The following is a 13,730-nucleotide window of genomic DNA, read 5'->3' as shown; positions in this document are numbered from 1 at the left end:
TCAGCTGTCCTGGCAGCCTCTGCCCTTCTTGTCTTCTACCTTCAGCAATCCCTGTCACCTCAGCACCACCAAGGACACTCAGCCTTAGCCTTCCTCCTAGTTGGCACCCCCTTGGTTCTGTTCTTTTGTCCTTTTCCTATGCCTTTACCTTTGGCTTTTAGCTACTCTCCCAAGCCCTCAGTTCTCCTCTGCGGTGTTCCTCTGGTTTTGCTTGTTTTGGGGGGAAACAGAGAGGGGGAGGGGCAATAAAGGGTAGGGGTAGAGAACAGACATTTCTCATGCCTCCCAGTGGCTACAATCAGTATTACACCTCTGGTTTATAGGGATGTCCCAGGAAATACTTCTGAGGGCTTCGAGGTAGAGAAGGGTACGGAATGAAGCATCTTACCTTCTCTCCTTCCTACTCCTCTCCACTCCAGGTTCTGGGAGCCTTACCCACAAATGCAGCAGCACGAAACACCGCATCATCTCTCCCAAAGTGGAGCCCCGAGCTTTAACCCTGACCTCTGTCCCCCACACTCACCCCCCAGAGCCTCCTCCACTGATAACCCCACTTCCCCCAGAGCTCCCTAAGGCACACACCTCCCCATCTTCTTCCTCTTCTTCCTCCTCATCAGGTTTTGCAGAGCCCCTGGAAATCAGACCTAGCCCACCCACTTCTCGAGGGGGTTCTTCAAGAGGAGGCACGGCTATCCTCCTCCTGACAGGACTGGAGCAGCGGGCTGGGGGCCTGACGCCCACCAGGCACTTGGCTCCCCAGGCTGATCCTAGGCCTTCTATGAGTCTGGCAGTGGTTGTAGGCACTGAGCCTTCTGCCCCACCGGCTCCTCCCAGTCCTGCCTTTGACCCTGATCGTTTTCTCAACAGCCCCCAGAGGGGCCAGACATATGGAGGGGGGCAGGGAGTAAGCCCAGACTTCCCCGAGGCAGAGGCCACTCATACCCCCTGTTCTGCCCTAGAGCCTGCTGCTGCCCTGGAGCCCCAGGCAGCCGCTCGGGGTCCCCCACCACAGTCGGGAGCAGGTGGGAGAAGAGGAAACTGCTTCTTCATCCAAGATGACGACAGTGGGGAGGAGCTCAAGGGTCAGGGGGCTGCCCCACCCATACCTTCACCCCCTCCCTCACCCCCACCCTCACCTGCCCCCTTGGAGCCATCAAGCAGGGCAGGAAGAGGAGAGGCCTTGTTTGGAGGACCTGTTGGGGCCAGCGAACTGGAGCCCTTCGGTCTTTCATCATTCCCAGACCTTATGGGAGAACTCATCAGTGAGGAAGCTGCAAGCATCCCTGCTCCAACCCCCCAACTCTCTCCTGCTCTTAGCACCATCACAGACTTCTCCCCAGAGTGGTCCTACCCAGAGGTGAGGCTCAGGCTTATCTCCTCCCTTCTCCCTCCCATTTGTTTTCTGACTGCCCAAAACAAATGGTATTAATGCTTACCCCGTGGTCTGTGACCTAGTTTCCCTCAGTTTTCATGGCTTCTTAGGCTTTACTTAGTTCTCTACCCAATCCCTGTCTTTTTTTTTTTTTCTTTTTGAGAAGGAGTCTCACCCTGACGCCCAGGCTGGAGAGCAATGGCACGATCTCGGCTCACTGCAACCTCCACCACCTGGGTTCAAATGATTTTCCTGCCTCAGCCTCCTGAGTAGCTGGGATTATAGGTGCCCACCACCGCACCTGGCTAATTTTTGTATTTTTAGTAGAGACAGGGTTTCATCATGTTGGCCAGGCTGGTCTCGAACTCCTGACCTCAGGTGATTGCCTGCCTTGGCCTCCCAAAGTGCTGGGATCACAGGCGTGAGCCACCGCGCCCGGGCGCCAATCTCTTTTTTACATAGAGTGAAGCTGCTTTCTTGTTTCCAGAGTCCTCAGCAACTTAACCTTTTTTCTGTTCCTCTCCCTTCCACGTGTTAGCATGGTTTCTGGAGTCTCGTGGGACCTCATTTCCTTCCTGACTGTTTTCAGGGGTAGGGAACTGGGGCTGTGCAACCTGCAGAAGAAAAGAAAGATCAGGGATGTGATTGCAGACTTTGAGTAGCCGAAAGACTGTCTTCAGCAGTGCAGAAGTTCTGTTTTGTGCTGCCTTTGAGAGGGAAAGGAGGAACTGCAGTGGGGGTGAATTAGACCAAGAACAGAACTTCCTTCTGGTGACAGCTCTGTGGTAGCTTTCAGGGAGGCCCTGAATTCCCAGTTGCTGGCAGATTCAGGTAGAGACCAGGCAACCACTTAGCAGGAATGTTGGGGAGGGATAGACTAACTGACCTCACCCCACTGGATCCTGTCTATCCCTGTACCCCCAGGCTCTAGCACAGGACCTGACATACCCTATAAGGGTCTGAATACATGAATAAGGGAGTGGATGAACACCCAACTCCAGTCACATGGTCTCTGACTTCTGTCTGCAGGGTGGGGTCAAGGTGCTCATCACAGGTCCTTGGACCGAGGCCGCCGAGCATTACTCCTGTGTCTTTGATCACATCGCAGTACCAGCCTCACTTGTCCAGCCTGGTGTCTTACGCTGCTACTGTCCCGGTATGAGGATTGGGAACTGTAGGGGGAGGGACTGACGGGGGCAGTTAGGATAGATCAGGACTTCCAGGCTTCCAGAAAGCACTGGGAACGAATGGGTGGTTTTGAGAGCACAAGGACTTCATGCAGTCCTGAGGTTGAGCCCCATGCTCTCCCAGCAGGCAGAAGAGCCTGGACTTAGGTGTCAGATCTAGGTTCTGGTCCAAGAAATCTACTCCTTAGCCAACCAGTGACCTCAGATAACTCTGATCCTTCCTGAGGTCCTTGGCCTCCCCTCCTGTAGGGTTAGGCATTGACCAAAGGGATTCCTAATGTCCGTCCAGGCTTTCCGGCCTAGTTAGAGTCAGAGTCTCCCACTCCACTCCCGGGGGAAGGAGAAAGAAGACATGTGGGTGTCCTCTAACCAGTCTTGGGACTGAAGGACATTGGCTTTTAGAACTGTGGTGTCCAGTATGGTAGCCATTAGCCACACGAGCCTATTTAATTAAAGCTAAAGAACACTTAAAATTGACTTCCCCAGTCTCACTGACCACATTCCAAGTGCTCAGTAGCCACACGTGGCTGGTGTTACCCTGTTGGATAGTGACGACACAGAACATTTTTGTCACTGCAGAAATGTTCTTTTGGACAGCACTGGTCTAGACTTCATTGCCAAGGTTCATCTCTGCCCTTTTGCCACCAGCCTTGCCCTTACCCTCCACTCAAAAATCAGCCTTACTAGGGGACCTCAAGGACCACCAAAGTGACAGGTTGGCAGCTTTGCCGTCTGTGAGTGTGTTCGCCCCCAGTCTCTGCAGCAGCGTCCAGCATGTGTGGATGGAAAGGGGATGAGACCAGAGAATCTGGGGACTGGGAGAAAAAGTCTCAGCACCTAGTCTTAGGATCAGGGCCTGCTGGTTCCATCCTTATGGCCACTGGACACTGTTTATGAGCAGCGAGATCCCCTTTCCTCCATCTCAGTAACAAGGTCGTAACTTCTGGACTCTGATCCAGGAATCAAGAGGATTTTCCAACATCAAATTGTTCATAATTACTCTCTTGACCCTCAGTTTCCAAACCTTCTTGCTGAATAACAAATATCTTCAACTACAGGGTCTAGAATCCAAGGGCTCTCTGGCCCACAGTTTGTATTAAGTTCTCAAACAAATGGACTCCCTTCCCAGTTAGTGCCAAAGCCACCGAAGCCAGGGGCCTCTTGGCCCACAGCAGGGCAGTAGGGGAAATAGCTGTGGAATAATTGTCTATGGCTGACCCAGGTAGCCAGAGAAGGAGCCAGGCAAAGAGAGCCCTTCTCGCTGATCCTGCGCTCTCCAGCCCACGAGGTAGGGCTGGTGTCTTTGCAGGTAGCAGGGCGGGAGGGGCCCCTTTCTGCTTCTGTGCTCTTTGAGTATCGAGCTCGCCGATTCCTGTCTCTGCCTAGTACTCAACTTGACTGGCTGTCACTGGACGGTGAGTACCTAGCCCTCTGACCCAAAGTATTGGGCCCACAGCCTTCAAGCATGACATGCTCCTAGACCCCTCAGGGTTCAGGTGACCACCAATGAGCCCCAACTTTACCATTCTTTTTTTTTTTTTCAATTCCTGTTTCATTAGTGGTTTCTCTCTCTCTTTTTTTTTTTTTTTTTTTTTTTGAGGCGGAGTTTCGCTCTTGTTGCCCAGGCTGGAGTGCAGTGGCACAATCTTGGCTCACTGCAACCTCCGCCTCCCGGGTTCAAGCAATTCTCCTGCCTTAGCCTCCAGAGTAGCTGAGATTACAGGCATGCGCCACCATGCCCAGCTAATTTTTTTGTGTTTTTAGTAGAGACGGGGTTTCTCCACGTTGGTCAGGCTGGTCTCAAACTCCTGACCTCAGATGATCCACCCACCTCGGCCTCCCGAAGTGCTGGGATTACAGGTGTGAGGCCACTGCGCCCGGCCCTTCATTAGTGATTTCTAAATGTGGCAGCAAACTTCCCTCACCTCCTCTTCCCCATAAATCTTGGGGTCATTTTTATACCAGTTCTTTTTTTTTTTTTTTGAGACGGAGTCTTACTCTGTCACCCAGGCTAGAGTGCAGTGGCATGATCTCGGCTCACTGCAAGCTCTGCCTCCTGGGTTCACGCCATTCTCCTGCCTCAGCCTCCTGAGTAGCTGGGACTACAGGTGCCCGCCACCACGCCCGGCTAATTTCTTTTTTTTTTTTTTTTTTTTTTGTATTTTTAATAGAGACAGGGTTTCACCGTGTTAGCCAGGATGGTCTCGATCTCCTGACCTCATGATCCGCCCGCCTCGTCCTCTGAAAGTGCTGGGATTACAGGCGTGAGCCACTGCGCCCGGCCTTTATACCAGTTCTTGACCTGCCCTCCATCCCAAAGGGTGGAATCTAGACAAGGAAGGTCAACAGGAAGGGCAGGGATAGTGTCCAGAGCAACATATAGGTGCTATGTACAAGTTTATATATTATTTATTTTTCTCTTCTTTTTTGAGACAGAGTCTCGCTCTGTCTCCCAGGCTGGATTGCAGTGGCATGATCTCAGCTCACTGCAACCTCCACCTCCAGGGTTCAAGTGATCCTCCTGCCTCAGCCTCCCGAGTAGCTGGGATTACAGGCACCCACCACCACGCCCAGCTACTTTTTTGTATTTTTAGTAGAGACAGGGTTCTCCATGTTGGTCAGGCTGGTCTCAAACTCCTGACCTCAAGCAATCCGCCCCGCTCAGCCTCCCAAAGTGTTGGGATTACAGGCGTGAGCTACCATACCCAGTTGTAGTTACGTATTTAAATTTCTATTGTTTTTCCTCTTCTGATTATAAAGATGCGTTCATTAATGGAAATTCAGAAATTACACAAAAGCACAAAATAGAAAATAAAAATTCCAACTGGGCCTGGTGGCTCACACTTGTAATCCCAGCACTCTGTGGGGCCAGAGCGGATGGATCACCTGAGGTCAGGAGTTTGAGACAAGCCTGACCAATATGGTGAAACCTTGTCTCCACTGAAAATACAAAAATTAGCCGGGCGTGGGGGCGGATGCCTGTAGTCCCAGCTACTTGGGAGGTCAAGACAGGATAACTGCTTGAACCCGGGAGGCGGAGCTTGCAGTGAGCTGAGATCGTGCGACTGCACTGCAGCCTGGGCGACAGAGCGAGACTCCATCTCAAAAAAAAAAAGAAAAGAAAAATTTCCTATACTACTACTTCTCAGTGATATCCATTGCTAATAACATGGTGTACTAACACAAACACAGAGGCACACGCATACATGTGTGTGTGTGTGTGTGTGTGTATTTATTTAAATCTGGGATTGTTTTTGTTCCTGTTACTGGTTATCTCTCTCGTTGCCTTAAGCACTGTTTCCGTCTGCACCTGCTGCTTTCTCAAGGTTTGCTTTTCTCCCTGTCTTCCTCTTGGTGTCTTTGTTGGTGCCTCTTCGTTCCTCTCAGTTCTGCGGCCGTCTGTGTTATCTTAGTCTCTCTCTGTCCTTACTTCTCTCTCCGGAGCTCTGGTCCCTAGTTTTGCCTCGGCCTTGGAGCTGGCGCCCACACAAAGCCTGCGTGTGTGCTGGGTTGCTTGTCTCTGACTTGAGTCTGCCTACCTTGGGATCTGGCCAGGTCTCTCAGTCCTGTGCTGTCTCTGTCCTGCCCTGTGACTGTTCATTACCTTATTTCTCTGTCCCTGTCTAATCTGCATTTTACCATCTCTCCTATGAGTCTCTTCCATCCCTCTTCTTTCCATTTCTTCTTGAACCAACATTTTAACTTGCCTCTCTTTGATCATCCTTTCTTACTGCTCGTTTGGCACTTTCCTCCAGCCCTCCTTTGTCCTTTATTCTCCTTCACTTGATCTTTTTTGCTCTCTCTCCTCCCTTTGCTTTACTTGGGTTTCTGTTAATCATTCTCTGTCCTCCTCCCTTATTATCACCCGTGTACCTTTATCCCCTTCTATCCTGGCATTTCAGAACATCTCCAACCTTCACCCTGTTTCTCTGTGTCTGTTTTCCTACGGCTCTGATCCCCTCCCACCTCCCCTTGTCCTTGTTTGATCTCAAGACGGGACACATATAGCTTGGGGGATGTGTGTGTCCGTGCATATGTGTGTGTGTGTGTGTGTGTGTGTGTGTGTGTGTGTGTGTATGGGGGGCAGGAGGAGGAGAAATGGACATGGCTATCCATCTCTGTCACCTTCCCTCCCCCACCATCATCTTTGTGGACAGCTGCAGGGGGCTGGGAGGAGGGAGAGGTGCTTTTCAAATCACAGTCCCTGAGCTCTTTGGGGCAGTGGTTATTACAGAGGAGGGACCCTGGAATCCTTCACCTTCACCATGGGGGACAAAGGTAGGGTCTGCTGCAAAAACTGACGGAACATTTTACCTAGGAAAAGGCTGGGGGGAAGAGTGTGTATGCATGGGATTTGGGACAGCAGAAGGCTGGATGGCCATCCGGGAATTCCTACTACCTCTGTACCTTGAAGCAAACAGTTTTGGTTCCAGATCCGGGTTCTAGGTCAGTGGGCAGTATTCACAGCCCTAGCTTAAGGACTGAGTCCTGGTGGGCTTTATTGGGGTAAAGGAGCTGCTGTTTTGGGGAAGATAAAAGAATATGGTTCTGTGTCCTCATCCCCAGATCTTGGGACAGGTCTACTTTTGGTGTTCAGGGCATCACCTAGACTCTGCCCACTCAGCCTCCCACACCCATTCCCCCTCAGACAACCAGTTCCGGATGTCCATACTAGAGCGACTGGAGCAGATGGAGAAGCGGATGGCAGAGATTGCAGCAGCTGGGCAGGCGCCTTGCCGGGGTCCTGACGCTCCTCCAGTTCAGGTACTTCTGTGAGGAGGGAGGTGGTCTATGGTGGGAAGCAGGGGGAGGACGCAGCTGAAGAAAACGTCTAGCGCCCGTGGCTCTCCTCCCTCCCGTCCCCAGCCTCCTCAGCCTGTCTTCCCTCTCCCTGACGTCACCCCCGTTCCCATCCCCACCTCGTGGATAGAGTGGCTATTCTGGGCATCCTCTTGGCATGACGGGCTTCAGACTATTTCTGGTCTGAAGAAGGGTGGAGGTGAAGGAGAGGGCGGGGGAGGGGTCAGGAGCATTTTGGGGCTTAGATCGCAGTGGGTCCCAAGTTTCTGAAAGAAGAGGGCTGAGGAACTGCTCAGAGAAGGCTCTGGCTTCTGAGGGGAAGAAGCTATGTGTGAATATGGCACTCATCTGAGCTGATGGGAAGGCACGTGGGCAAGATGGTGAGAGCTCTGGCTGCTGGATGGGCCGGAGGAAGTGGCTCTGGGAGCAGGAGTCACTGAGGCCACACAGGAACTTTAACTGATGGGATCCTAGAGTGGGACGCGTGGGGAGGGGGTAAAATTCGAAGCTGGGAGGACAGATGTGAGGTGGCCAAGGCCATCCCAAGCCAGGGGAGCAGATACCTGGGTCTCTGCCTAAGAGTGTGTATGTCGCAGGATGAAGGCCAGGGGCCTGGGTTCGAGGCACGGGTAGTGGTCTTGGTAGAAAGCATGATCCCACGCTCCACCTGGAAGGGTCCTGAACGTCTGGCCCACGGAAGCCCCTTCCGGGGCATGAGCCTTCTACACCTGGCTGCTGCCCAGGGCTATGCCCGCCTCATCGAGACCCTGAGCCAGTGGCGGTGAGCAAGGGCAGCTGGGTGAGGGCTGGGCAGCCTCTGGGACAGAAGCGTCAGGGGACTGAAGAGGGACTGAAGAGGAACTGGAGGACCTGGGGCCCTACCAAGTGGGAGCTGGGGTCATTGTGGGAAGGGAGGGGGCTGGGAGAGGACTTACATTTTGGGGAACTTTGATATCCGGACTTAAGACACTTTGACTTCTTGACCTCCTTAAACTAGTGTCCTTGACTGCCTCTTCCCACCGGCCCTGTACAGCTTGCCTCCTAGTGCCTTTACTTCTGATGTTCTTACTTTGCCCACTTCTTCCCTCATTGGGCTCCGCTGTCTCTCTCCCAAACCCTCCAGGAGTGTGGAGACTGGAAGCTTGGACTTAGAGCAAGAGGTTGACCCGCTCAACGTGGATCATTTCTCTTGCACCCCTCTGGTGAGGATGACAATTCCTGAGTGCACATGGGGCACTGGGCAATGGGAACTGCCCTTGAAAAGGAAGATCCTCAGGAATGCAGGGAGTGGGGTGGGCTGGGGTCTGAAGACCTGACTACTGAAGGAAGAGCCCCGGGCCTCAACCTCCACCTCCTGTCCCGCCCCCTTCCTCAGATGTGGGCTTGTGCCTTGGGACACCTGGAAGCTGCTGTGCTCCTTTTCCGTTGGAACCGACAGGCACTGAGCATTCCCGACTCTCTGGGCCGTCTGCCATTGTCTGTGGCTCATTCCCGGGGTCATGTGCGCCTTGCCCGCTGCCTTGAAGAACTACAGAGACAAGAGGCTTCGGTGGAGCCCCCACTTGCCCTATCACCACCCTCCTCCAGCCCGGACACTGGTGAGGGTGGCCCTAATCTTTTGGAGAGAGGGATGTGGGTAGGAGGCTAGGCCAGGGCAAAGCCAAAGGGTGGGAAACGAGTAAAAGAGAAGACAAATCACAGAGGCAGGGATGAGATAACAGAAGCAAGAACAGACAGGGGAACCCATAACAGGATGGCGGAGGCAGGAGACTCGATCGAGGGATGGCCGTGGCTCCTGCTGCCCTGACCCTCTTCCCTCCCCACACAGGTCTGAGCAGCGTCTCCTCACCCTCGGAGCTGTCGGATGGCACCTTCTCCGTCACATCAGCCTATTCTAGTGCCCCAGATGGCAGTCCCCCCCCTGCATCTCTGCCAGCCTCTGAGATGACTATGGAGGATATGGCCCCAGGCCAGCTTTCCTCTGGTGTCCCAGAGGCCCCCCTACTCCTCATGGACTATGAGGCTACCAACTCCAAGGGGCCCCTGTCCTCCCCTCCTGCCCTCCCACCAGCCTCAGATGATGGGGCCGCTCCAGAGGATGCCGACAGCCCACAGGCTGTGGATGTGATCCCGGTACTGCTTCTGTCGACGGAGTTATGGGGGCTAGAAGTGGAGTAGGTAGGGTGAGGCCGACTTCCATGAAGCAGAATCAAAGTCTGGCTTCAGTTTAGGAAAGACCCCTTTACTTCATTTTGGGACAGGCAAGGTAGCCTTTTGCTTAGCTCCTTTCAGACCATGTGACTTGGAAGTCATGAGGCAGTGCAGGTTAAAAATTCTGGCTGATCCCACAATTCAGATGTTGGAAAAAAAAATTTTTTTGGCCGGGCTGGGTGGCTCACACCTGTGATCCCAGCACTTTGGGTGGCCGAGGCGGGTGGATCACTTCAGGCCCGGAGTTTGAGACCAGCCTGGGCAACATGGCGAAACCCCACCTCTACAAGAGATACAAAAACTAACTGGGCATGGTGGTACATGCCTGTAATCCCAGCTGCTTGCGAGGCTGAGACATGAGAATCGCTTGAACCTGGGAGGCATAGGCTGCAGTGAACGGAGATTGCACCACTGCACTCCAGCCTGGGTGACAGAGTGAGACTCTGTCTCAAAAAAAAAAAAAAAAAAAAAAGACAAAATAGTAAGATTTAAAATATAAAAAGCATTAAAAAATATTCTGGCTGGGTGCAGTGGCTCACCCCTGTAATCCCAGCACTTTAGAGAACGAGGTGAGAGGATCACTTGAGGCCAGGGATTTGAGACCAGTCTGGCCAACATAACAAGACCCTATCTCTACAAAAAGTAATTTTTAAAAAGTAGGCATGGTGGCACACACCTGCAGTTGTAGCTACTTGGGAGGCTGAAGTAGGAGAATCCCTTGAGCCCGTGAGTATGAAGCTGCAGTGAGCTGACTACCATTGCATTCCAGCCTGGGCAAGAAACCCTGTCTCTATAACGAACGAAAATTCTGGGGAATATCTTCAGTTAGAGCTGGTTTGTAGGAGTTACCTGTTGATCCATGTAGGGACAAGGTTCTAGGAGAACCGAGATGACAGAGGGCAGCTGGGAGTTGTGTGGAGAAGGAAGGTGGGCAAGATGGGGGTATTTGGCAGTGATCTCATGCAGGAGGAGGCCTGCACATGATAAAGCTAAGAAAGTCTGTGGAATGAAAGTGAATCTTCAAGTATAGCCTTGTACTTATCTGCTAGAGACTGGGGACATACGTGGTTTAGAGAGACTAATGGGAGTAAGTGGGTGGCACTTTAAGTACAAAAAGCTTAAGAGAACTCCACAAGTAGGCCGTGTTGAGTGTGTCCAGCAGGAAGTACTGGAGCATAGGCTTCAGGGCTGAAGCAAAGGCCAGACTGGAGCCATTCATCAGGGCAGTAGTTGGCAAGTGTTGGGATGGTTCTTGGAGAGTTGAAAGGGAGTTGGGGGTGGGCACAGCCAAGCCTATGGGGAGCATGTGCTGGTCAGCTGGCATGGGGCAGGTCCAGGTAGGACAGTGGATGGTTGGCCTGAAAGGGTGTCAAGTCCTCCATTTGTTCAGCTTCTGAATCCCCACTTGGGAGTATCTCCTTTTTATCCTGTATTCTCCATAGCATCTCAGCACTGAGGGACCCCCAAGTGGGAGCCCCACCAGTATCAATGAATGAGTCTGGAACAGTGGCCCAGAAAGACAGGGTTAGCAGCGCCTGGCAGGGAGAGAAGGAACGGGACAGGAATGGACGGAGGTTACAGCTGGCAGTTGGGCCCCCTAAGGGTTCACTCAGCTTCTCCCTTCATCCAGGTGGACATGATCTCACTGGCCAAGCAGATCATCGAAGCCACACCAGAGCGGATTAAACGAGAGGACTTTGTGGGGCTGCCTGAGGCTGGAGCCTCAATGCGGGAGCGAACAGGGGCTGTGGGACTCAGTGAGACCATGTCCTGGCTGGCCAGCTACCTGGAGAATGTGGACCATTTCCCCAGCTCAACCCCTCCCAGGTGACTAGCTCAGGACAAAGCCTCCAGATTCTTCAGAGATGGGAGGAAGGGAGAAAGGTGGTTTTCCACAGCCAAAGCTCCATTCTGGCGGAGGCCCCAGTGCCTTGGAGAAGCGAACTGAACTGGCTGATGAACTCTGAAGTCTCTCTCCAGACTCACTTGCTGGTGGTCTTCCTTCATAGCCACCCATAGGTAGCAGAGGAGACACTTCAGATGCTTCATGACACCCTCTTTCCCTGCCCCCTACAGCGAACTGCCCTTTGAGCGAGGTCGCCTGGCTGTCCCTCCAGCACCCTCCTGGGCAGAGTTTCTCTCTGCATCTACCAGTGGCAAGATGGAAAGTGATTTTGCCCTGCTGACATTATCCGACCATGAGCAGCGGGAACTGTATGAGGCGGCCCGAGTCATCCAGACGGCCTTCCGAAAGTACAAGGTCAGAGGGACAGGGGACTCAGGATGAATTATACCATCTCCAGTCAGGGGAGACTGGGCTCCCAGGGCTTTTGGAGGACGAGTAGTCATGCAGACAGGCCTTGGATGGGGTAAAGGGTCAGGGGAACCCCAGAAAAGTTGGAGGGACAAGTCAGATATCCCATTATGTGGGTCATGAGGTGCTGAGACTTCTCTCCCCTCAGGGCCGGCGGCTGAAGGAGCAGCAGGAGGTAGCAGCAGCTGTAATCCAGCGCTGTTACCGCAAGTACAAGCAGGTGAGACCCTTCTCCCTCAAAAGCATACCCGCCAACCCACCAACCCACACCCACGCCTAACCATTCCAGAATGCTGCCAGCGTCCTAACTCCCCTTCTCTCTCCACAAGCTGACCTGGATTGCACTTAAGGTATTAGGCATGAGATCTGAGTGTGAGGTCTGTGATGATTCAGACTTTCCTTGAGTGTGTGGGTTACAGAAAGAGCCTTGCATCAGCCTATCTTGGGTGAGCCCCAAGGCTTTGGGTCTCTGTCCCTCGATTTCAGCCCCTGTCCCTCCTCCCCACCCCTGCAGTTTGCACTCTATAAGAAGATGACCCAGGCGGCCATCCTGATCCAGAGCAAGTTCCGAAGCTACTATGAACAGAAGCGATTTCAGCAGAGCCGCCGAGCGGCTGTGCTCATCCAGCAGCACTACCGCTCCTACCGCCGCAGGCCCGGCCCTCCCCACCGGCCTTCGGCCACCCTGCCTGCCCGCAACAAGTAGGGCTCAGCCCCAGCCCTCTGTGCCCACCCACTGCGTCCACGCCATTCCCCCTTATTCATCTTCTTGATCATCTTGCCTCACTGATATTCCCTGCCTAGGGTTCCAGGGGGCCGAAGGCATGCAATGCCTGGGGGGTTCTGTGAGGTCCATCTTTTATTTCTTTCACCAGAGGCTCCTTTCTCACCAAGAAGCAGGACCAGGCAGCCCGGAAGATCATGAGATTCCTGCGGCGCTGCCGACACAGGTACTCATCCCTTCTCCCCCTGCCACCCGTCCTGATCGCCAGTCTTCTCTGACTCCTATCTTTCTTTCTGCAGGATGAGGGAACTGAAGCAGAACCAGGAGCTGGAAGGGCTTCCCCAGCCGGGACTGGCCACCTGACCTGGCCACCGCCTTTCTCACCACCCTGGGGACGCCTCGTGCAGTCTTAACAGGGAGAGGGCTTTCTGGGGCAGGGGGAGCCCCTGTCGGCAGCTTTCCCGTTCACCTTTGTTGGAGCCCTTCGAAGGCCTCCGCCCTCCTCCCCACGCCTTGCTCCCACACCCCTCTCCTCGTCCCTCCTGGTCGTGCCCCATCTCTTTTGGTCCTGGCTCCAGAGGAGCCGCGCCCCACATACCTGCATCTTCCGCTGTGACCTCCAGAGCCCTGCCTGCCCCTGCTCCCCAGCTCCTCCTGCCTGCACCCGACTCGGCCCCCTCCTGACTTGCCTTATTTATTTGTTCGACGCGTCTCTGAATGTATCCGCCTCGGTTCCCACCTCTGCCTTCGCTGCGCACGCCCCTCGTGTTTCAGGGCTGACCATGCCCCCACCCGACTCCGCATGTTTGCGTCTGTTTCCTCCCTTTCTGGCCCTGTCTTACCCCATCACCCGACTCTGGCCACCGACCTCAGGGCCGAAGGGGAGGTGGTGTACATAGGAACGCGTTGCGGAGTCCGCCCCGTCCCCCGAGGGGAGGGGTCTTGTACATACTGTAACATACAGAGTATAGTGAAGAATCTATTTAAGGCGCCGCGGGGAGGGCTGCACGGCCGGGCTTGTGGTTCTCTAGCGCGGCGGGGGCCTCCTGCCGGCTCCACGGGCACTTTCTACTTGTGCATGGGCTTGGTTTATACGAATTGCCATTAAACATCGCTGCACCA

The 13,730-nt window shown here is 53.8% G+C and overlaps 1 protein-coding gene across 9 annotated transcripts in view; it reads left to right on the top strand.

Annotated features, from left to right (window-relative positions):
• Positions 1-13,730, top strand: part of CAMTA2 (calmodulin binding transcription activator 2) — a 20,562-nt gene extending 6,832 nt beyond the window's left edge. For 6 of the 9 annotated variants that reach the window (XM_008009998.3, XM_008009996.3, XM_008009993.3 and 3 more), the window contains 15 exons: positions 420-1,357; positions 2,402-2,528; positions 3,840-3,974; positions 7,208-7,323; positions 7,956-8,140; positions 8,483-8,561; positions 8,735-8,957; positions 9,188-9,492; positions 11,201-11,397; positions 11,647-11,830; positions 12,033-12,104; positions 12,214-12,234; positions 12,399-12,586; positions 12,760-12,834; positions 12,908-13,730. In XM_008009998.3, the coding sequence (XP_008008189.3) occupies positions 420-1,357; positions 2,402-2,528; positions 3,840-3,974; positions 7,208-7,323; positions 7,956-8,140; positions 8,483-8,561; positions 8,735-8,957; positions 9,188-9,492; positions 11,201-11,397; positions 11,647-11,830; positions 12,033-12,104; positions 12,214-12,234; positions 12,399-12,586; positions 12,760-12,834; positions 12,908-12,971 (2,909 nt within the window). In that variant the 3' untranslated portion in view covers positions 12,972-13,730. The remainder of the gene's footprint in view (positions 1-419; positions 1,358-2,401; positions 2,529-3,839; positions 3,975-7,207; positions 7,324-7,955; positions 8,141-8,482; positions 8,562-8,734; positions 8,958-9,187; positions 9,493-11,200; positions 11,398-11,646; positions 11,831-12,032; positions 12,105-12,213; positions 12,235-12,398; positions 12,587-12,759; positions 12,835-12,907) is intronic. The other 3 variants (XM_008009994.3, XM_073004622.1, XM_008009995.3) reach the window with 1 other exon arrangement.

This window comes from Chlorocebus sabaeus, chromosome 16 (genome assembly GCF_047675955.1).
Source record: "Chlorocebus sabaeus isolate Y175 chromosome 16, mChlSab1.0.hap1, whole genome shotgun sequence".
NCBI classification, from domain to species: domain Eukaryota; kingdom Metazoa; phylum Chordata; class Mammalia; order Primates; family Cercopithecidae; genus Chlorocebus; species Chlorocebus sabaeus.
The sequence above is the reverse complement of the archived record's forward strand: the minus strand, read 5'-3'. Positions and strand labels throughout refer to the sequence as shown.